At 41.3% G+C, this 25,099-nt stretch overlaps 1 protein-coding gene across 1 annotated transcript; it reads left to right on the top strand.

Moving 5' to 3' along the window:
• Positions 1-1,045: 1,045 nt before the first annotated feature.
• On the top strand, positions 1,046-24,287 carry rxfp2a (relaxin family peptide receptor 2a). The gene is made up of 22 exons (XM_054755928.1): positions 1,046-1,364; positions 3,551-3,627; positions 7,309-7,579; positions 11,034-11,180; positions 11,248-11,331; positions 11,411-11,516; positions 11,710-11,781; positions 11,859-11,930; positions 12,028-12,099; positions 12,176-12,247; positions 12,308-12,382; positions 13,997-14,068; positions 14,152-14,223; positions 16,343-16,417; positions 16,651-16,722; positions 16,798-16,869; positions 16,940-17,169; positions 17,250-17,395; positions 17,666-17,761; positions 17,842-18,010; positions 18,079-18,285; positions 23,119-24,287. Exons 1-22 carry the CDS (start codon positions 1,073-1,075, stop codon positions 23,370-23,372), a joined length of 2,805 nt encoding a protein of 934 aa, XP_054611903.1. The 5' UTR covers positions 1,046-1,072; the 3' UTR covers positions 23,373-24,287.
• Positions 24,288-25,099: the final 812 nt, after the last annotated feature.

Consider the following 25,099-nt stretch of genomic DNA (forward strand, 5'->3'; position numbering starts at 1 on the left):
TTTTCATAGACACCGGAATTCATAGTTCCATTTATCACAGGAAGTTTTCCAGGTCCTGAAGCAGCAAAACAGCTCCAGACCATCACACTACCACCACCATATTTTACTGTTGGTATGATGTTCTTTTTCTGAAATGCTGCGTTACTTTTATGCTGGATGTAACGGGACACACACCTTCCAAAAAGTTAATCTTTTGTCTCGTGTGACCACAGAGTATTTTCCCAAAGGTCTTGGAGATCATCAGGTGTTTTCGGGCAAAATTGAGACGGGCCTTAATGTTCTTTTTGTTCAGCGGTGGTTTTCGTCTTGGAACTCTGCCATGTGTCTTTCTTATGGTGGATTATCCTTTAATATTAAAAAGTTTCATTTGAAAACTGCATGTTGTGTTCAGTTGTGTTGCCATTGACTAATATTTACATCTGTTTGATGATCTGAAACATTTAAGTGTGACAAGCGTGCAAAAAAATAAGAAATCAGGAAGGGGGCAAACACTTTTTACACCACCACCTGAACTAAACATCTTAGCTTTGTGTTATAAGTGACAAAGCAAGTAATATTTGGTATCTCATTCATAATTCAATAATTTTATCTTTAATTCATGCCGAGGGCCAAATGAGTGGCCCCTCGGCTGCCCTTTGGACACTGCTGATCTAAGACAATTTTCTTTTTTGTTTAGTTTTGTTGATAGTATGTTCAAGCTTGATATTAACATAACTATCAGTCCACTGTTATTACCGTTATGACTAGTATTGTGTCTTTTCCACTCGTGACTTTCTTCAGGCTTTTGATTGGCTCCATTGGCTCTTACAGCGGTGGTCATAGCGCCACATGTTGCGTTGGCATACACATGACTGAGGGCTGAGGTTTTTTTCAACCAAAATGTTTTTCTCAGGTTAGATGGTATCCCACAGGGGGTTAAACAAAGGACATTTGATTTGATTTTATTGTTACAATATGCCAGTGCCAATAAAAAAAAAACAAGCTGCAGCTCCAAAATGTCCCCTTAGGCCGCACTTTGAACACTCCTGGAGTTGAACCTAGAAACAATCAATAATTAAAGAGGCCAAAAACAATGCTGGCTCTGTCAGCTCTGATCTTCCAGATCTTTCTACATTCTTCAAATGTGCTCCCGGCGTGGCGATGGAAGCCACGTTGGAATCTTGACCTTCCTCCAGCATCGGATAAGATCTTTTCCTCTCCTCAAGACACAGCCCACACCGGAACATTACCAAGGAGGATTATGGCCTTGCACATAGTACATTGGGTTTTTAGCGTGTTTCATAAAAAAATTAACATGGTTAAAATGTTGAATGCCTGCAATTGGCTGGTGACCAGTCCGGGGTGTACCCCGCCTCTCATCCAAGGTCAGTTGGGATAGACTCCAGCATACCCCCGCAACCCTCGTGAGGATTAAGTGGCAGAGAAAATGTATGAATGAATGAATGCTGGATGTTAGCTATCACACTTATGCTAAAAACTTGCTTTGTCTCCTCTAACACGAACCAGACATGTTTTTATATATCAATATATTTAATTGATGAGAACATTTTAATCTACATGGTATTTTTTCACTTTAAAAAATCATTAAAAAGGTTTAAATGTTGAATGTTAGCTGTGACACTTATACTGAAACCTTGCTGTGTCGTCTCTAACACAAAGCAGACATGTTTTTTCCTTAAATCATTAGTTTAATTGGCACATTTTGACCTGGAATAGGATTTTTGTTTGTTTTGTTGTCTCATAAAAAAATTAAAAAAACAATAAAGGTTGAGATGTTGAATGCTAGCTATCAGGCTAAAACTAAAACCTCGCTTTGTCACCTCCAACATGAAGCAGAGATTTTTTTTCCTGAAATATATTTAATTGCTTATCACATTTTGACCTACAGTACATCGTATTTTAAGCACGATTCATAAATTTTTTTAAAAAGGTTTCAATGTTGAATATTAGCTATCACGCTAATACTGAAAGCTTGCCTTGTTACCTCAAATACAAGACAGATATGTTTTTTCCTTAATATATTTAATTAATTAGCATATTTTAACCTACATAGGATTTTTTAATGTATTTCATTTAAAAAAATAACAAAAAAGGTACAAATGTGGAATGTTAGCTATCATGCTAATACTAAAAAGTTGTTTGTTGCCTCTAACACAAAGCAGACCTGTTTTTACCTTAAATATATTTGAAATTGATAAGCATATTTTGACCTACGTATGATTTTTAGCGTGTTTAGCGTGCAAACACTAAAAACGTGCTTTGTCGCCTCGAACACAAAGCAGATATGTTTTTACTTCAAATGTATTTTTAATTGCTGAGCATATTTTGACCGATGTAAAATGTTTGTTTCATACAAAATAACACTTTGAAAAAGGTTTAAATGTGGAACATTAGCTGTCACACTAATATTAAAAACTAATACAAAACAAACATTTAATTGATTAGCACGTTTTATTAAAAAAAATAAGAAAAAAGTTTAAAAATATCTCAGTGGCCCCCGCATTTTTAACATTTTCATCATGCCTCCTTGGGTGGAAAAATTAGGACACCCCGGTGTAACGCAATGCAAATGTGAACTATGCCGCCCCCTGTTGACCATGAATTTCCTAATGGATTAGCAGTGTGGAGTCAAGAAAAGTTCTTCCTTTGTGGTTCTTGTCTGTCAAAATGTGTGAGGACCCCCCTTCGCACACACATTATGTGCCTCTGTGAAATCTGTTACCATGACAACATAGGTGTTTATACTTAAAACTGTACACATTGACTGGTAGGATGCATGCATTCATGCCATCCATCAAAAAGTGTCTTCCTGTCACGGCCTTCCTCTTCCTTTTATGGTTTGTGTTACAAAGTGCTGATGTGATACACAAAGTGTGCAAACACACACACACCCATTGGATGAGGTGACGTTGTGATACATGTTGTCAGCTTCCAGACAGGAAATTGCTTCTTCTGGCTCATTCCGTGACGACACTCCAGGTGTTGTCTCACTTTGACAAGCTGACTGCATCCCGTCTGCTGAAGTATGAACTTTCTCTGTTCATCTTTAGAGACTATTTGTCCTGTAAGACAGGGCCTTTTTCATCCAAGGGCCTCACAAGAGGAAGAAGAAGAGGCCATTTTCAGTTTTTAATAGAACTAAAAACAGTCCAACGTAGATATGCTACGTCAGGGGTGTCCAAAGTGTGGCCCGGGGGCCATTTGTGGCCCACAGATGTTTTTTTTTTTATCAGCCCACGGCACATTCTAAAAATATAATTTAACAAAAAAATTAAAAAAGAAAGCCAACAACAGCAAACATTTAAAAATCAGCCGTAATTTTACAAGAATAAAATCAAAATATGAAGAGAAAAAAGTTCAAATTCAACAGGAAAAAGAATAATGTAATATCATAAGGTAAAATAATAACAATTATAATAATAATAATTTTAGTAGTATATTATGAGAAACAAACAAAAGAAAATAAAGTTGTAATAAAAAAAAAAGGTTGCTGAAAAAGTTCTAATATTATGGGAATAATATATATATTTTTTCTTTGTTGACTGGAAAGGTGTTCGTCCTGCTCCTGTCACTCAGGCAAACGAGCAAAGCCAGGATCAAGTGTCGGCATCACAAAAAAAAGCACAGGTAAACGTGTGAAAGTGTTGTGTTAAGCCTACTTTACTGGAGCTGAGCCAGAAGGCCACGTTTAATCCACGCCATGGTGCCACTTTGTTAGCTGATATTTGGCCCGTATTCGCATTGACGGTAGAATGATGTTTGAACGCTAGCATGTTAGCATGATGGCATGTACTGTATTGTCCTGTGTGTGTGTGTGTGTGTATGTGTGTAGGCTAGCGCCTACGTTTTTATGTCTTGACACGATACTAATACCACAAACCTTTGTCTTGAGCTGCATGTGTAACGTTTTTTTTGCTCCTGAAACTAAAATTACACTAATATTAATTAGGACTGTCAAAAATAGCGAGTTAACGGCGGTAACTAATATGTTTAATTCATTATGTTACATTTTTTTAGCGTAATTAACGCACACACATCATGGCAAGCCACGGCTCTCTACTGTGACAACAGACGGCGGCACAGTGTAGCTCCCCACAGAGGCACACAGTTTTCTAACTTTATTCTTACCTGAACACATCAACAGCAGTGCAATTCCAACACCATATATGTTTCTCCTACTCCAAAAAAACACGTCTCTAGTCCATTCATTGCAACAACACTTCTTCATTGTCACGAGACAGACCGCGAGATGCGTTCAGGGACACTCCGAACATCACAACAACGTCTTTGTTATGCGTGTATGGGTGGTCTAAATAAACAGAATTGCAATGAAAATCAATAAGTGGATATTCTTATCACTCACTTTGTAACTCTTAATGCGGAAGTACAATTTGCTGCATTTACGTGTGCTCGGAAATGTGAATCTAAGTCAAATGACGTGGTGTCTTTGAACTCCTCATTGCTCATAATAACGCAGTTAAAAGTCTGATTCAAATATTCTGCTATTAAAGAAACCAGTGTTAGGTAAATTGTTTTCCAGACATAAGTGCCATCTCTTAACTTCATTTACATAATAATAATTTGGTGTTGCTAATACATGCAAATATATGCTGCTCAAAAAAATAAAGGGAACACTAAAATATCACATCCTAGATCTAAATTAATGAAATATTCTTATTAAATATTTCGGTCTTGACATAGTTTCATGTGCTGACAATAAATTCACACAAAAATTATCAACTGAAATCAAATTTATTAACCCATGCAGGTCTGGATTTGGAGTCACACTCAAAATTAAAGTGGAAAAAGACACCACCGGTTGTCTATTCCATTTGCTCAACAGCATGTGAAATTCATTGTCAATCTGTGTTGCAGCAGTTTTGACTGAGTGTGAATTGAGTGTTCCCTTTATTTTTTTGAGCAGTTTATATATAATCCTCCCCTGTCATTTATCTTTATTTCGATAAAGTACAGTAAAAATAGGCATATTTCAGACACAGTAATGGTAGTAGTTTCATTTATTTTGAATATGCCTACAAGTTACATTGGAATACATCACATCACATAGTACAATTAACTGTTCTACATGTCCAAAAAGGAGTAGGAAGAAGCAAAGTTTATTTAATCCTACCCCCCAATTCGTTTCATATCAATTGCAATCCATTTGGTCTCGTCCTGTATTCCAAATGTACTCTTTTCTAGTTTAAAACACATAGGAAATTGGTCAATTATAAGGTAAAATGATAAGGTAGTATAAGGTAGTGTGACATGATGATTAATCATGATTAATTAATTTGAAAACCGTGATTAATCTGATTAAAAATGTTCATCATTTGACAGCCCTAATATCAATGTAATCAATGCAGCTTGATAAGAGCAGAACATAACGGCCTCACTGGTTCTGGTTCCTGGAATTTTAAAGTTCTGCGGAACATTCTGGGTGAAAGCAGTTCATGAACGTGTCGCGGGTCGTAATTCTATCTGTTCTCAGATTTGGCTGGAACAGTCTGAACCTCTTTGACAGGTTCCTCCAGAGCAGGTCAGAAGAGATTAAGTTTCTTTCAGGCTTTCGTTTGCTTCACTGGTGAAAGACTTTTAATTGACACCTTGCAGCCCGAATGAAGCAGAAATGTCCATCAGCTCCTCAACAGTTCTCTCACTACAGTACATCACTGCTCATGTTCCTAAATTCCAACCCTAATTACAACCTGGATGGCAAATATGGGCAACCTGCTTTCCATTCTGAGAGCAGTTGTGAGAAGATTAAGTTACCAAATCTCACGTTAGGAACATGTGGAGACACTTTGAAGTCTTTAGAACCTCACAAACACGTTAGCTAATTGCATTATTGTAACAGGAACATTAGTGGGATCTAAACATAGGGGGGGTTTAGCCCCAAGGGACGTGTCTCTAGAATTTGAGCTAACGTAGCCTTCATCAATGAATTATGTAAATATCATTTATCGGGACTTGTTATCTAGCTCACTCTCTCTTCTCTGGAAGACGTCCTGCCTTTCTTCTTCTACGTCTTCAGGATGTATTCTTTTCCCACACAGCCAAGTAATCCAACTTGATTTGTCAGGTAAACATTGGCAAACACTACACCCATCTCCCGAGATTGAGAAAGATAAAAGATAAAAGATGTAATATTCTCTTGCATGAAATAATTGTTACAGGCGAATCCAGTCCACGCAAATCTCGTTTTTTGTACGCACCGGTTTTTGAATGATTTGGTTTTCGTTCCATGAAATGGAGTCCCCCAACAAAGCAATCCACACGTTGCTAACTCACTGTCTGTGCATATTTGTTTATCGAGTGTGACTGCTAAATAACCCGCCATGGGGCCAAAAGAAAGTCGCAAGTGTCAGCAACTTGATAAAGAAGGCGAGGAAAAACATTGAATTCAATCTCACCAGGATCTACTGTAGGTGTAGTACGCATTAACAATAAGTACCATCTATTCGTTGTTTATCATTATTTCACTTTGATTTTTTTGCATGTAAAACTATAATTGCTCTCCATAAAATGTATATTTTTGCGTGTCTAGAACAGATCAATTGGATTGACAGTTGTCCCTTGTTTATCGTGAATTTCCGCGATGTAGGATTCAATATTAATTAATGGAATATTTTTGTAGTTATGGCATAGAAAACCTGTTTACAATCTTCTCAATACGTTTTTTAACATGATTAGAGCCCTCTAGACATGAAATAGCACCCCCTATAGTCACATTTACACTTGCATTACCCAATATAGTAGATATAATCAGAGAAAATAAGACAAACGAGACATAAATAACATAACATAGACGAGGAGTTCAATAGTAATTCCTGGTTTTGTTCTATTGTCTCATCAATGTATTGTAATGGAGGCTTTAAATAGGTTACCACTCGTATTACCCAACATAGTAGACGTAATAAGAGTAAATAAGCCATTTAAGACGCGAATAAAACTCCTGCTCATGTGTGTCACTGTAAATGTGTTCCTCAGGGGACCTTAGTGGCGAAGCCCGTGGCGTCCTCATCACAGTACAACCGCTTTTATTCTTGTATTTTCTTGTGTGTTTTGCATTTGAAATAAGGTGATAAAATGCTTGCCCCATACAGAGGTCAAAGGTTTTATTTTGAAGCTTACTTTTCACTGACCAGGAAGTCACTAGACAGTAATTATGTTGCTGTTCCTCATGTGAGCCAAAACTTGCGTCTGGCTAATGACTACCTCTACCATAATTTTAATCAAATAATAACAAATTGTACTATTATTCTTTTGTGTTAAGTCATTTATTGCATTTATTTTTGAAACACACAGAGTGACATTCAGGACTTGAGCCAGTGGACTAACATCAACGTCTGGGATGTGGTGGACAGAATGTGGCGGGGAGTTCCAATCTCCTCCCACATCTTCAGCCTCTTCCTCCGTCTCCTGCAGGAGCATTCTGAGTCAGCTGGTTGTGTTCATCAGACCGGCTCCTGTGCGGTCCAGAAAATCCGAACACTCTTGATTAGGAACAGCAGAACCAGCAGGATGGACGTACAGGTTCTCATGTTCCTGCTCCAGCTGACCCACATGGAGATAGGAGGTAACATCACTGCTTTCTATGTACTACTTTCTTTCAAATGTACAATGCACTACAAATAACATGAATTATTATATTGTTATTATTATTATGAATGTATTTGTATTTCATTGTGTTGGCTGTCTGATCCATTCAATCATTTTCCTAATGTTCAATTCCTTGCAGTTAAATTGCTGAATAGGATGCTGTGGTAGTTATAGTTAAAATGGTAGTTAAAATATTATATGCACATTTTTAATCATGCCTCTTAATGTGACAAAGAAATCTGAGTCTTAAACGACGGCCTAATCACGCTGCTAATGGATGCTTTCCTTGTGGGTTTTAATGATTCTTAGCAAACACGCTGAGGAAGACGCATGTAATCCTGCGGTCTCCACCATGTTTGGACCTTTTCATGCAACAACACAACACCACAAAATGATTTTTCCTAATTGTTAGCGTCCATTTCGCACTGCTGTTGTATTTTGATACCACAAAAGACCTGAGTAGCAGTAATATGTATCACACTCAGGCCCTTCATCCGGCCTGTGGAACTGTTTGGAAAGTAGGACTGAGTTGGCCCGCAACATGGACCTCAACAAAGAAAGTACTTATGACCATCTGCATAATCAAGTGAAGTATTCCTTCTGGCTTTACTACTCCTCTGGTACTAAATGTATGCAAGTGGCCACATATTATATGCAGTGTTCCCTCACACTATCGTGGTTCACCTTTTGTGAATTCGCTGTTTCGCAGAATTTTTTTACTGCTTCTTTTTTTTCTTACGACATATGAACGCTGTTACAGGCCGAACCTGGCCATTTAAGAAGAATTGCATTGTAAGAAGTTGAGTGTCAAACTCTCTGTCACTGCGCAATGTGTACCCGGAACGCAATCGGTCCCGCGCATCACTTCCTCCTAGCAAATTTTACAATACTGTATTTTAATACTGTATTTACTGTATGTTATTGTATGGTTGTTGTATTGTTATTGTATGGTCAATAACCATACTTCCATCCATCCATCCATTTTCTATGCCGCTTCTCCTCATTAGGGTCGCGGGGGTATGCTGGAGCCTATCCCAGCTGACTTTGGGCGACAGGCGGGGTACACCCTGGACTGGTCGCCAGCCAATCGCAGGGCACATATAGACAAACAACCATTCACACTCACATTTAGAGTCTCCAATGAACCTAACATGCATGTTTTTGGAATGTGGGAGGAAACCGGAGTACCCGGAGAAAACCCACGCACGCATGGGGGAGAAAACTCCACACAGAAATGCCCAAAGGAGAATCGAACCCAGGTCTTCCCGATCTCCAGACTGTGACTGTGTGGCCACCATGCTGACCACTAGACCACCGTGCAGCCCCTTAAAACATATATAATAATTGTAAAAAAATGAAGTTGGCTACTTTGCTGATTTCACTTATTGTGGGCTATTTTGGGAAGCTTTCCCCCACGATAAACGAGGGAACACTGTATAGCACAAATTGAAATTGCACAACCATTCTTATGAAGGGTACCAGATGCAGACCAAAAGTAACTCTACTTTAATTGTAAATTAACTGTACACTAGTGTACACTACTAAAAACAAAAAAATGACACCCTGTCTGTACAAAACTATACCTTAAATACGCATAAGATAGTCAAAAGTGATAATTTTAACTGCAGCAATGCATGTTGGTAAACGAGTAACCTGCCCATTGCACAGCTGCAAACTCTTCTGTGTTACACACGTCTCGTATTGTGATGTTTTTGTGTTGATATAAAATACCGTAGCTTTTGCCCAGACGTTGAGAGGATGACGAGCAGGTGATCAATCAACATTCACTTTACTGTAACGAACAACCATGCCAACGCAACCACAGTCATATATCCGCATCCACGTCCACTGCTCTTTTCCTGGCTCATCCGATCAGCGGTCAGGACACATTCACGGCCTCAGAGACCATCGGGAAGTAGAAATGTCAAGCAGGAATGAACGGACACGAACGCGGATATTTTCAAAAATGCACATTCCCCCAACTCCACATGAGTGAACTTTAAAAAAAGAAGTCTGCCACATAAAATCAAACTGTCTCTGTAGCACCTACCTGAGGGGAGAGGTTTGAACAGTTTGTGTCCAAGGTGTGAGAAGTCTGCAGTGATGTTCCCTGCCCACTTCCTGGCCCTGGACCGCTACTGGTCACATATGGAGGGAAGGTTGGCTCCACTTATTTTTTCTGCAGGTTTGATGGTCCTTTGGAGTCTGTTCCTGTCCTGTTTGGTTGCAGATCCGAACCAGAGAGTGATGGAACTGCACAGAACAGACTGAATGATTGCGGTGTAGAACTGGATCAGCAACTCCTGGGGAAGATTGAACTTCCTGAGTTGTCGCAGTACAACCTCTGCTGGGCTTTTTTAGGTACAGTGTCCATGTGGGAGGACCGTTTCAGGTCCTGAGAGATTGTGGTTTCCAGAAACCCGAAGGTGTCCACATTAGACACTGTGTTGTTGAGGATTGTGAGGCTGGGCGAGTGTAGGGATGTTTCTCCTGAAGTCCACAGTCATCTCCGCAGTCTTGAGTGGGTTCAGCTCCAGATGGTTCTGACCACAAACAGAAGACCAGTTGGTCCACCTCCCGTCTGTATGCAGACTCCACCGATGACTGTCGTGTTGTCTGAAAACTTCAGGAGTTTCACATGAGGTGCAGTCATTAGTGTAGAGGGAGAAGAGCAGTGGAGTGAGAACATACCCTTGGGGGGCGCCAGCGCTGGTGGTCCAGGTGCTGGATGTGATGCCCCCCAGCCTCACCTGCTGGCTCCTGTCAGTCAGGAAGCTGGTGATCCACTGACAGGTGGAGGCTGGCACAGTGAGCTGCGAGAGCTTCTGGTGGAGGATTTCAGGGATGATGGTTTGAACGCCGAACTGAAATCCACAAACAGGATCCCTGCATAGGTCCCTGGGGAGTCGAGGTGATGCAGGATGTAGGACAGTCCCACGTTGACTGCATCATCCTGTTTGCCCTTTAGGCTAACTGCAGGGGTGCAGCAAGGGGCCTGTGATGTCCTTCAGGGGGCTCAACACCACTCAAAGGATTTAATGACCACAGATGACAAGGCCACAGGTGTGTGGTCATTTAATCCTGAGATGGAGGCTTTGTTGGGGACTGAGATGATCGTAGAGAGTTTGAAGCATCCAATCCCAATAATATACATTACCTCCCACTTACAGTATTAAGTCCATTTTAAATTGAATTGTACACAAAAACAAACAATTCCAGGTATACAGTATATAGTGCAGATATGCCTTGCAGATATACAACATCACATCTTGTAAAAGCATCTTCCTGCTGGAAAATGTTGAGTGAACTGACTCATGCCCTTCACCACTAGGTTGAGCAACTGCTAATTGCTATCTGTTGTTATTTTGCGGATGCATTTTCCAAGCAGAATTTTGCATACGTGTACCTGACACAGTAGTTGCTTCCATCAGAGATGGTGTCCAGCACTGAGGCGGGTGTGGGTGTTCGATGCCCGCTCGGCCACTTTCCCTGCGGCAACGTGAGCGAGTGCCTCCCGCAGGATCTGCACTGCAACGGCCAGATAGACTGTGCCGACGGTGCCGACGAGCAGCTTTGTGGTAAGAGCCCGGGTGGAAGTTGAAAAATCAGATACCAGTACGAGGTGATGGTGTTTCCTCTTTTTAGGAGACAACGCGGGATGGGCCTACTTATTTGAACAGAACCTACAGAACTTTCATGTGGTGGACCGCAACCCGGTGAATGAGTGCTGTAAGTGTGTGTGTGTGTGGTGACTAACTCATTCATATTGATTGTGTCATTTGAGTTGTGTGTGTGTGTGTGTGTGTAGTGTTGCAGGAGTACCCAGACAGCTGTCACTGCAAACAAACAGATGTCTTTTGTGTGGGCGTCCATCTGCAGCATGTTCCTCAAATGTCCCACAATGTCACCTTGCTGTAAGTGAGCACCCATGGCTTCAAATATATTACATGTACTATATGTGTGTTTGTGTGTGTGTGTGTGTGTGTGAACTCTCTTTCTACACTTGTGTGTGTCACTAAAAGTGACATTCAACCTCCATGGTGTACCCAGTTGTTTGTGTCCTTGTCCTGGTCCATAATGTTCTAATGAAACCTTTGTGTGTTGCAGCTCGCTGAGGAGCAATAGCATCCGAACGTTGTCTGACTTTGTCTTCTCAGGTTATTCATCCCTGCAGAGACTGTGAGTATCTCCAATCGATATTTTACATGTGCTAAATATTGCAAGTGTCATTGATCCACTATTTGTGTGTTGTGCAGGTTCCTTCAAAACAACGGCCTTTATGTCATATCCAAACATGCCTTCAGAGGGCTCTTCAGCCTGGAAAGATTGTAAGTACAGTCATCAATAAATGATTGATTGGTCTCCCTCATGTTTTATTTGATACACACAACATCATTCTGTAGCTCTTCATCCTGCCTTGTCCAGGTTCCTCAGTGAGAACCTGATCTCCTCCCTCAGTCCTGGTGTGTTCAGGGACCTCCGTGCTTTGCAGTGGCTGTGAGTAGCTCGCACGCCTCTCATTTTGTCTCACACATAAAGACAAAAACCGTATATTGGGTATTTCTTTCGCCAGGATGTTGGATCATAACCCTCTGAGCAGATTGACCCGGGACACCTTCATTGGACTCCACTCTCTCATGTACCTGTGAGTACGTCTTTCTACTTCCTTTTGCAGCTCCATGCCGTCCCTGTCTCGTCTCTGCAGGTCCATGGTGGACACCTCCCTGCAGCAGCTTCCTCACCCCAGCTTCTGTCAGCACATGCCCGCCTTGAACTGGCTGTGAGTACATACATGATATTTCCAGGGAGCTGCACGTCTCAGGTGGTCTCCCACACCTGGAGGAAATTACTACTGCTATAGACCACAGAAGGCGTGCAGTTGCAGTATTTATGGATCTGACAAAAGACTTCGATAGAATTAATCAAAGTATTTTAACAACAAAATTAGAAAGGTACGGAATCAGAAGATTAGTCTTGAATTGGGTTAAAAGCTACCTAGCAAACAGAAAGCAATTTGTAAAGCTAGGAGAATACACATCTGGGAGTTTAAATACTACGTGTGGAGTACCCCAGGGGTCCGTATTGGGACCAAAACTGTTCAAATTGTACATGAATGACATCTGTAAAGTGACAAAGGATTTACAGTTGGTATTATTTGCGGATGATATCACTGCCTTTTGTTCTGGGGAAAGCACACAAGAACTAATTAAAAAGGTCAAGGATGAAACGGTCATATTAAAGTCATGGTTTGATAGAAACAGATTATCCTTAGAACTAAGTAAAACTAAAATAATCCTATTATGCTATTTGGAACTAGCAGAAAGGATAAGTACGATCAAATACAAATAAACCGAGTGGATATTGAAAGAGTGAAAGAAACTACATTCCTGGGGATCATAATAGACGAAAAAATTAGTTGGAAATGTCATATCAAATATATACAACACAAGGTGGCGAGAAATACTTCACTATTGAATAAAGCAAAATATGTTCTTGATCAAAAATCACTCCACACTCTACTGTTCTTTGGTGTTACCATATCTAACTTATTGGGTGGAGATATGGGGCAATAATTATAAAAGTAAAAACATTGGTGAGGATAATTCATAATGCCAAATATAGAGAACATACAAACCTTTTATTTTTAAAATCACAGATATTAAAACTTGCTGATTTAGTACATTTTCAAACTGCTAAAATAATGCACAAAGTTAATAATAATTTGCTACCCAAAAACGTCATACCGTATTTCTCTATCAGAGAGGAGAAATATGATCTTAGGGGAAAATTAAACTTAAAACATTTATATGAAAGAACAACGCTGAAAACCCACAGCATTTCCGTATGTGGAATTAAATTATGGAACGGATTGAGTAAGGAGCTCAAAATAATGTACCCAGATAAGCAAATTCAAAAAACAATACAAGGCAGAAGAGTCTTGATAGTTACACTGATTGTTCTGTCATGCTTGTTTTTTTATTTTTAATTATTCATTATTTATTATTACACTGATTATTATATCAAAATATTACATGGAAAGCAGGGAGTGAATAATATGTACTGTACAAGATGTGGAATGGATGGGGTGTAGGATTAAATAAGCTTTGCTTCTTCCTACTCCTTTTGGACATGTGGAACTGTGAAAGGATGATTCATGAGATGTATTCCATTGTCACCTTCATGCATGTTCAAATAAAACTAAACCAAACACCTGAAGGTTGTGGGTCCGATCCCCCAGTTGCTCCTGATGCTGTGTCATCAGTAGGTAAAGGTGCTAGCAGTGTCAAAGCGCTTTGAGTTCCTTAGAGGTGGAAAAGTCCTATGCAAGTGAAAGACTATTTACCATTACAGCCTTAGTGGTGACCACTTTGTCTTGGTTTTGGCTTTATTCCAGAGACCTGGAGGGAAACCGCATCCAAACTCTCAACCACTCCATCCTGAAGACGTGCAGCAAGCTGGAAGTTCTGTTAGTAGTACACACCTGCAAACAAATCGTCGAGTGCGTTAATAAAGATTTCTACAACACAGCTTTGCTCCTCTTCCATTTAGGTTGCTGATGGACAACAGGATCAGCAGAGTTCCAGAAAACACCTTCAAATCTCTGTGGAGACTGGCTGAACTGTTAGTAACGCTTAAAGCACATGTATCAATGGAGCGCTGAAACACTGCAGGTTTTCTCTCCAACCAGTTTCTCCAGCAGGTGATTTAATTGAGGAGCTCCTTCCCTCAAATTGAAGGAGGCGTTGATCATTTAAATCACCTGTTTTGGTGACTGGTTGGAAAGAAAACCTGCAGTGTCTCTGCCCTCCGTGGCATGGGTTTGACACCCCTGACTTAAAGCATTAAATTAAGAACACTCAATCTCCTGATCTGGAGTCAGACATGCTTCCATTGCGCCACGAGAACAGCAACTGCTGAAGTTGTGCCCCAGGGGACATCTCTGGCTTATTTTCTTATTGGCACTTGACATATTGTAAAAATAAAAATAATTAATTAATCATTAATTAGATACAGTATATTATTAGATACTACACTAATTTGCCACTTGTAACAGTAAGCTAAAATGTGGATGTTTTGTTCCCCTAACCAGAGAAAAACATCTTTGGTTGAAAAGAGATGGCACACATGTCTGGAAATCTATTTGCCTAACACTGGTTTCTTTAGTAGCAGAATATTTCAATCGGTCTTTAACTGTGCTGTTATGAGCAATGACGAGTTGCATTTAAAGACACTAGGTCATTTAAGTAGGATCCACGTGTTTTGAGTGGATTTTCTGGGATTTCCGAGCACACTTAAATTCAGCAAATTGTACTTCCGCATTAAGAGTTACAAAGAGAGTGATAAGAATATCCACTTATTGATTTTCATTGCATTTCTGTTTATTTAGACTACCCATACACGCATAATAAAAAGGTTGTTGTGATGTCCGGAGTGTCAATAAACGCATCTCGCACTCAATGAGGAAGTGTTGCTGCAATTAATGAACTAGGGGCGTGTTTGTTTGGAGTAGGAGTTAAATATAGGTGTTAGAATTGCACTGCTATTGATGTATTCAGGTAAGAATAAAGCTATAAAAGAGTATTAGACACCGTGTGACTCTGTGGGGAGCTACACTGTACAACCGTCTGTCGTCATAATAGAGAGCCGTGACTTGCCGTGTGGGTTCATGTAATGTAATCAATTAAATATATTAGTTACTGCCGTTAAGGCGCTATTTTGGACAGCCTTAATATTAATTAGAACAAAAAACAAGTTGTCAATGAAATCATTTTATAGGGTTTAAGTTTACAAGACACAGAGCTAATATGCCCTCCGTGCTCCATTTCTACCTTTTCTTTGGACAATGAAAGTTGTCTGTGCGTTTTTCTGAAGTTTTTCTGTGCGTATGTCATCAATAACAACTGTTATTTATGACGGCCTTTATTTTGTGTGGATAGTGTCAGGGCCGTGTGCGTAAACTTACTCTTTCCTTTTCCACAAATGATGGGCTTATCTTTTTTTGTGCTTTGAAATAACATACAACATTAGTTCCTCATAAAATAGTTATAATATACCTAACATTTTGATGGTGTTAATGTCATCAAGTTAAATACTTTTAAAATATCCGTCTGGAATTACTGCAATTCATTTTTGACATAACTTCATCCCCGTTTTGCGTCCACCTTTAAATGAAACAGATTTTACTAAGCTTATATTCATCTAAGATGTGGTATGTATTAGGAAACATGTAGAAACGTGTGCCTTCATATTGGACTGCTTTTTTTTTTTTTTTTTTTTTTAGTTCAGTCTGGGTTGGTCCTGCTCCATTACCAAAAAATAGAGCAAAAGGCACAATAGAAAAAGATGAAATTTTGACAACAGCAGCCAATATAACACGAAGCTTTTACATCTAAAGCCTTAAAAGGCTTAAAGGCTTTAAGTATGTATCTGATTGGGGCCGAGGTCAGGGTTCTTAGACTCAAAAAGGTTGGTGACCACTAGTTTACACCATCGTCTAATTTGCATAATCCAACATGACACATGTGCATGCAATTTTTATGGACGCTGTGGGAGACAAAAAGTGAGTCAAAAACATGAAAAGCAAAATAGTTATATTTAGAAATACAGATGAACTTCCTTCTTTTGCTTCTTTCTGAGGGATTTTTTTGTCAGAGAGGTATTCATGTAAGAATATGCTACACTATTGTGTACTGTAGCATACTGAGAGCTGTTCCTAATGTTTTGACCACCCTTTGTGCAGGAATCTCTCCAGCAACAGGATCAGGGAGCTTCCAAAAAACACCTTTAGGAGCCTCTGGAGGTCGCTGGTCAAACTGTAAGTGTTCCATGGAGTATTCCATGTCCTTGAATTATTTTTAAACCAGTTGTTCCTTGTTGCGAGGCAGAGTTCTTTCACCACAACCATTTGACCATTGAAAGCATGACAATAAGGAGTACATTCACTTGAATGTTCCAATTGAATCACTGCTCTGTATTAAATATAAAATATGTGCTAAAAAGAAAGAAAAACAGTGCCATCTTGTGGTCAGTCCTTTTTTGTTGTTTCAGAAACATTTCCAACAATCCTCTTGTCCGCCTCCAACTAGGCCACTTGAGCCACCTGAAGCATCTTCAGTCTCTGTGAGTCCTTGCACTCTCGTGAGCGTGCACGCTCGCATGTGCACACTACATTAACAAGGGTTCCACTTCCCACAGGGCTCTGGAGGGCATCGACATTCCGGTCATCCAGAAGGAGATGTTCTTGCCCATGGAGAACCTCTCTCACATGTGAGCATGAAATCCTCACGTCGTCCCCTCTTCTCTTGGCCATCTGCTTCCATCTTGTCCGCGTCTACAGATACTTCAAGAGCTTCAAGTACTGCGCCTACGCTCCTCACGTCAGGTCCTGCAAGCCCAACACGGATGGTCTGTCGTCTTTGGAGGACATGCTGGCAAGTGGTGTGCTTCGGGTGTCCGTGTGGGTCATGGCCTTCATCACCTGCTTTGGGAACCTGCTGGTCATCGGCATGCGCTCGCTGATCAGCGCCGAGAACAGCATGCACGCTGCCTGCATCAAGGTCCTCTGCTGTAAGACCAGACCACATCAAGTCACATTCTCAACTGTGGGGGGGGATAAATACGCCACACGCGTCACTTTTTACTCTCAGGTGCAGACTGCCTCATGGGCGTTTACCTCTTCTTTGTGGGCGTGTTTGATGTCAAATTTCGGGGACAGTACAACCGCAAGGCTCTTATCTGGATGGAGAGTACAGAGTGTCGGACCATGGGGTTCCTGGCCATGCTCTCCTCTGAGGTACGAAACAACAACTAACGTATATCATAGCTTTATTTTAGCTTTATTACGTATGTAAGGGCAGGGTTTGAAGTCACATTGTAAGCATCACACAAATGTAAAAAGAAGTGAAGCAGTGTTAATAGTATCAAATGTTCACTTTGCTAACAAGTGAGGAACGGGAGTGCGCTTACTTTGTGTAACTTCCTCCCTGTATTGTTCTTCTTGTCCTCTCACCCCTTTCCTACACGCTTCTTTATTCATTTCTGACAAGCGTTTCTTCTCCTTCAGGTGTCCATGCTGCTCCTGACCTACCTGACCCTGGAGAAGTTCCTGGTCATCGTGTTCCCGTTCAGCGGCCTGCGTCCTGGAAAGCGTCAGACTGGGGTGAGCTCCATCGTCATCAACATCATTTTCCACTAAAGTGGACTATTTCACCTTGAGTGGATCATTTATTGTTCTCCAAGGTGGTCCTGGTGTCCATCTGGCTGCTGGGCTTCGTTATCGCTGCCGTGCCACTAATGAACGAGGACGTGTTTGGGAACTACTACGGACGTAACGGTGTTTGCTTTCCCCTGCATTCGGACAGGCAGGAAAAAGCCACCTCTAAAGGATATTCAACCGTGATTTTCCTGGGTAGATGTTTGGAAAGCTTGCGTGTGCTTCATGTGTGCACTGTTGTATTTTTGACTTGTCTTCTTCAGGTCTGAATGCAGTGGCCTTCTTGGTGATCGTCTTCTGCTACTCTGCAATGTTCTTCTGCATCTACAAAACTGGCATGAATACGGGCAGGCTGCACAGAGAGGTGGCCGTGGCCAACAGGTTTTTCTTCATCGTCTTCTCAGACGCCCTCTGCTGGATCCCCATAATCTTCGTCAAACTCCTCTCGCTGCTGGAAGTGGAGATCCCTGGTAATGTCATTCAGAAGAAGACTTAAAACTGAGGTCCAGTTAAAACGAACTCTAGTAGGAGTAGTTAGCTAGTTTAGTCAAGTGTTTGTTTACACCAAGGGTTACCAATCAACCAATCAATCGCAAGCCAACAGTCCATCTTTGGGACTTTGCTGGTCCATTGTGAGAATATTAGAAAATCTTTTATGATCACATCAGTGCCCTCCCCTCCTGGAGAGTGACCAACAGGCACGCATTTTGACCACTGAACACGCCCGTACGCCTCACCGCCCTCCAGGCACGCTCCAGCAAGGAGCCCAGTCCCCAAAACCCGACCGGAGGTACCAGCGCACGTACACTGGCTCGCCTCGCCCCGCAAGCAACAAGCAGGACAAGTTTGCAGAGGTAGAGAGAAAGAGAGAAAGGGCGTGACAGAGCGCAGCCATGTGCCTATGCACACAACAGTAGTTATTGCACGTTAATATGGCTCAAAATCAGCCTTTGCTACCTCAAAATTAAGGCACAATTGTAACTCCATAGACGTGCACCTCCAAAGAAATTGCGGCAGCTCGTTAGGGCTGACTGTTAAAAACTGTAACGCATTGACCAGCCCCTCCAGCCACCATCGCTCGCCCGCGACACTGAGCCAACAAGTCAAATAGCGTTGTAGTTTGCTCATAGAGCCGATGCCACATGCCCGACTGCGACAAAGATCCATAAAACTAGGGGTGCCCAAAGTGCGACCCAGGGGCCATCCATGGCCTGTGGCTCATTTGTCATTGCATCACTGCAGAATCAAAATCAAATTTAAAAAACAGAAAAAAATTGCAAAAATAGGGCAAAAGGCACAATAGAAAAAGATACAATTTTGACAACAACAGCCAATATAACACAAAGCTTTTATATTTAAAGACTTTAAAGCAGGGGTCTCAAACTCAATTTCACTGGGGGCCAGTGGAGGTAGAGTCTGGGTGAGGCTGGGCCGCATCAAGTATTGGGAGTAGGGCTGGGAATCTCAGGGTACCTCACGATACGATACAATTCACCATACATCCATGTGATAACACAAATAGTTCAGTGTTGGCGTTTACTTTCCCCTGTAAGTATGTAAGTAACACTGAGCTTGCCCAGATGGTGCGGGCTGCAGTTACACTACTCTTTGATGTCCAGTCGCGGGCCGCAAGATACGATTTGGTGGGCCGCAACTTTGAGACCCCTGCTTTAAAGGCTTTAAGTATGTAACTGATCGTGGCCGAGGTCAGGGTTCTTAGACTCAAAAAGGTTGGTGACCACTAGTTTACACCATCGTCTAATTTGCATAATCCAACATGACACGTGCATGCAAATTTTATGGACGCTGTGGGAGACAAAAAGTGAGTCAAAAACATGAAAAGCAAAATAATGATGTTTAGAAATACAGATGAACTTCCTTCTTTTGCTTCTTTCTGAGGTTTTTTTTTATGTCACAAGCAAAACGGAGCCACACGTGGGTGCTTTTACATAGAGCAGTGGTTCCCAAACTTTTTACAGTCACGTACCCCTTCAGACATTTGACATAATCATCAAACTTACTTACTTATTCATTTAACTCACACAGAGGAATGAAGAGCGTCATGTCGTGTCTCCTTCCTTCTTTCTGCTATGACAGTGCGCTCTGTGCTATGAGGTGTTCAGGTACGCTTGTAATTGTGTGATAGGCGCTAATTGTTTTTGTTTTTATTTGCCTTACCCCACATGACAATTGGCGTTGCCCCGGGGGTTTGCAAGTGGACAAAAGTGAAGCTCAAGTTCAACCCATCAAAGGCAAGGATCCCAACATCCGGCTGAAATAAAAGACATGTAGGTCCAATACTTAGATACTTTATTAAATAATCTCCAAGAGAAATTCACATCTTATCTATTTATCAGTGCTCATGTAAAACTTTTATCACAATTTGACCATGCAAAATGGTAATTTTTGAGCCAAAATTACTTACTTTAAAATAATAAACCAATTAATCATGCTTAATATTTCAATTTAATGAAAGTTAAAAATGTTTAGTTTTTTTAAGTGTGCAGGAGTAGGGGGTACGTGGCTTCAAGTCAAATGTGTGAAGGGGTACGCGACTGTGAAAAGTTTGGGAACCACTGCTGTAGAACCTTGATATCATTGCATAATGCTCGATTTGCTGCCATAGGGTTTTTAACCTCCTTAAGAGCTTCTCGCAAGGCAGCATTATCATCTTGTAATACCTTGATAGTATTGGCTTGTGCCGTAGTGCCTTGGTATCCTTGCTCCCTGCTCTATTTTGCCTCTTAAGGTTTATGACTTCCTTATGGATCCCCCTGAGCATTCCGTAGAGGGTGCCGTTCTGCGTAAGTCCATCCTCAGTCTGTGATAGCTGACACCTAAACCCTTGCCTTGTTTGCGCTGCAGCTTGCTCTAGTATCTCTCTCATCTCCTGCTTCAAGGCGTGTAATAACATCAAATTATTGCTGTCGAGAATATTGTCGAATTCTGGAACTGGTTTTTCATTCGAGGCGTCATCCTCTTCATCCGACAACCAGACTGACCCTTTTCTGATTTTGAATCCGGACTTCCAGGGCCGATATCATTGTGTTTGGCATTGTTGCTAGGCAACCGCTTTGAACTTCAGCAGTTAGCCAGTTAGCTAGCTTGGCTTGCTAACAGCTGTCAGCACTTGTAACTAGTTTATTTCAAGGAATCTGTACCTCTCGCCTATCCAAGTTACAGTTGAGGGTTTCAGCAAGCTGTTCTGATATTGTGTTCGTAAAGTGTAGTCAGGAAACACCAAAATAGTTCAAAATTCTAGTATCGACAGCACAGCTCTTGCCATGTACATCCTTTCCAGTCAACAAGGGGAAAAAAATATGTTTATTAGCGAAGCCGAACAAATTGCACCAAATCTACTTGTGGCGGTCCAAATGTATTTGTGGTAGAGCGCCACAAACAAATGTGTGGGAAACACCGGTTGTTGCTATGCATCACGTGGTTACGCTCACATTCGGGCTGTTGATGCAGGCAGCATTCACACTTGCATCGCTCAGCAGTTTGGTCCTGTCTTGGGTTCAGTGTCCCACGTTCCCATTTAACCAAAGGAACTGTGCTAGCAGAGCAAACTGACTAGAGGTTGTTTGCTTGACCAAAAATAATAAGCGTTAACACACCCTGAGAGATGGGTTCTAAAGAATACATAGTGACACGTGGTTCAGGTGGTGCAGGTGTTGTAGAGCCTGACAGCGGTTGGTATGAAGGACCTGCGGAACCTCTCCTTCTTACACCGTGGGTGTAACAGTCTGCTGCTGAAGGAGCTGCCCAGAGAAACAACAGTGTCATGTAGCGGGTGAGAGGTGTTGTCCATGATGGATGTCAGCTTAGCCAACATCCTTCTCTCCCCCACTTCCTCCACGGAGTCCAGAAGACCGTCCAGGACAGAGCTCGCTCTCCTGGTCAGTCTATTGATCCTGCTCCTGTCCCTGTCCGAGCTGCCCCCTCTCCAGCAGCCTACAGCATAGAAGATGGCTGAGGCCACCACAGAGTCATAAAAGGTCCGTAAGAGAGTCCTGTACACACCAAAGGACCTCAGTCTCCTCAGTAGTATGTAGTAGTATAAATACTGTACCAACCGTGCTAACGATGTGAAACCGAAACCAGGTGTTGCATACCAACACCCAACAGAAAACTGAGCCATCAAAAAAAATATATATTTAAATGTAAGCCCAGAAGTGTAACTAGTTAGTTAAACATACCTGGATCTTTTCAACAAAGGGATCTTGTTGATCTTTACAGTTCACTGAAGTTGTCAGAAATGCTGTCTCCTTTTTGACGCCTTCATATCTTTATTCTCTTTGTTACATCTCAGCTGGTAGAAATTCCCCCATAGAAATAAGACTTTGGACCATTGGATGTGTACGTGTCCATGTCGATGTACATGTCACATGTTGTCAACTTCAGGTGCGATGTTATGCATACGCTTAACAGAGAACATTATTTGGTCAAAAATACAAGCATAAAGATGCTCTATATTGGCTTTCTTACCAATATTGCCCAGTACTTACAATACCAATACCGATATCAAACAGATAACAATATAGGCAGCAGCTCTTCCGTCAAACCAATGTCTTTGTATGTATTTAACATATGATGCTTCTTTTACTGATGAACACTGTTTGTGCAAAATAAGACAAATACTGCAATGTGCAATAGAAGTTATAGAAAAAGTGCCATATTTATTTTAAACATTTTGTCTCAACAAAATAGTCATTCAAAAAATGATGACCAATAGTTAACTGTTATAGCGTTTCCTCCTACTATACGATGATACACTGGGGAAAGATGCACATTTCTACAGTATGTGTCACAAAATCCGTATAAGAACAAAGTAAAATGCAAAGTATGTGAACTAATTCAATCAGTAAAATTATAAACTGGTTATAGCTGGGTAGGTTTTTAAGTACTTCTGGTCACTTGTTATTTTTTTGCTGCATAAACGTGTGTGACTCGGAGTGATTATTTCTGAGGTGTGGTATGAGATTAGAAGCATGAAAGGATGACGCCCTACTCCCACTCGCATAAATAGTGCATAGCAGTCATTGCAAATTGCATGTTTACAGCCCAAATGCAAAACTTGGAATTAATTAAAGAACACAGACATACTGAGCTAGCAAGCTTTGTTGCTCTATGGAGCATAGGGCAGTTTGATGAAGTCTCATTCCCACGTCAACATCAATGTCGTCAGCCAACATTATCGGATAACAATACATTTTTGTTCCAGAATCACAGTAACGGACAAGTGTGAACGCAACTGCAGCATCACATGAAAGCATGCTAAAACACACCTTTTGTTGTTGCAGGCACCATTTCCAGCTGGGTGGTCATCTTCATCCTTCCCATCAACAGCGCCTTGAACCCCATCCTCTACACCTTGACCACCAGGTTCTTCAGAGAGCAGGCAGAGCTTCTGTTGTGTCGCTGGCAGAGGAGACATGGCTTAAAGAACCGCAAAAACCTCACCTCCTCCACCATCTTGACGGACACGGCGAGGGCGTCCTGTGACCAGCCTCACGCCTTCCTCCAGCTGGCTGGCGCTGATCCTCCCTACGCCTGAATCTGGTTGCAGGGATGGTTGGCCATTGCAAGTATGGACCCGATGGCGGCACTAAGATTTGTCAAACCCTTTGTCTTAAACCAGAAAATGAGCTGTTGCCGTTGTGCTTGAAGACACTGTGCACTCACGAGTGGGAGGAGCCAGTGATCAACCTTATAAGTATTAGCCCATTGGTGTTACATGTTACATTATATTAGCATGTTACCATGACAACATGGCTAGGAAACAGTGTAGAAATACTAATACTGAAATACTGAACTACATATTCATCTAGATCTATAAAGCTAATTTTATTCCATGTCTACCTGCGGTTCAGATTAATTGCAGTTTTAGGCTCTATGTGCATTATGGTTGAACAATAACGACAAATGGGAGTGTGCAACTATTAACATCATTACTGTTATTGCCACTCATCTCTATTGTTACATTTGTTGTATTTAAGATTTTTCTGCTGGTACTTTTTTTAAAAACTGTAGTTATATTTTAGCAGGGCTGATTCACTGCCATTTCAAATGACACCATTTTTGTGTTATCTCGCTGTGAAACGAGCTCATAACATGAAGACAACAAATGTAACAATGACTCCAACTTGTGTTGTATTTGTGCGCTCTACCTGCCCTATTTTTTACTTGCTACACCTCAATTTACATGACATTCTTGCAGGATAGACTTGCACTGGATGAAATCATTTGGTATTCGTGGATCCTAACTCATCACTACATGAGGCCCTTTGCTTTAGTTTCTGTTCAATGTAACTTCCACTCTTTATTACAAGATAATTCCGCTTCAACAGTTTTAATTTCGACAAAGGACATTGTAATGTTGTACAAATGATATGATAATTTTTGTGGAACAAGAAATATTTTATTGTGTTGTGATTCTGTTTTTAAATTGTGACTCTCCCAATATAGAGAACTAAAGCCTTGCTCCACTTCCTGCTTTCTTTCAACATGACAGCGCTCTATTTTTATCAGTGGAAAAAGACCAACAAATGCATGCTCGCCGGACACAAGATTAGGTACACCTGCACACTAATGAAAAGAGGCTGAATCAAAAATGTTGACCGAGAATATTAAGAAGATGCAACTTTCTTGTGTTGCTAAATAAGCCAACAGGTCTTAGCCTATACACCACAATAAATACTTCTCTGTCAGTGTCAATAAGAAGTAAACACTGTATTTTATGCTAGAATTTTTGCATTGACTGTCAAGCGTGTGTGCCTAATAAAGTGGCCACTGAGCTATGTGCAAGGAGAATCAATAAAAGGATTAAATGGGTAACATAATTTTTAATTGGATCACTAAAGCCTACAATGTACCGGAGGTCACCATATAAAGAAACATACAATGGTGACCAGGATGTGTGCAGGTTGAATAGGCGCACACACACACACACACACACACACACACACACACACACACACACACACACACGCGCACAGCTGTGCCATTTGTTTGCACAGCTGCCTAAACGTGTCTTTTAGCACACAAACACATTCATTCTTTTCCTTTTTTCCATCCTTCCATGAGTGGAGGCTCAGCATCCTTCCATAGCAGGTGTCCTGCCCTTGGACCAAGGTGCGACCCTAGCGACACGTTGATGGGCACAGGCGACAGCCAATGGGAGACCTTCTGGGCCCCAGTTTCCAGAGCGGGCGAATATGATTGGTTGCTAGGGGAGGGGCCTGGGCCATCTCTTGCTGTGCTCCTGTCAGCTTGGAAGCGGCA

Source organism: Dunckerocampus dactyliophorus, chromosome 16 (assembly GCF_027744805.1).
Source record: "Dunckerocampus dactyliophorus isolate RoL2022-P2 chromosome 16, RoL_Ddac_1.1, whole genome shotgun sequence".
Lineage (NCBI taxonomy): Eukaryota > Metazoa > Chordata > Actinopteri > Syngnathiformes > Syngnathidae > Dunckerocampus > Dunckerocampus dactyliophorus.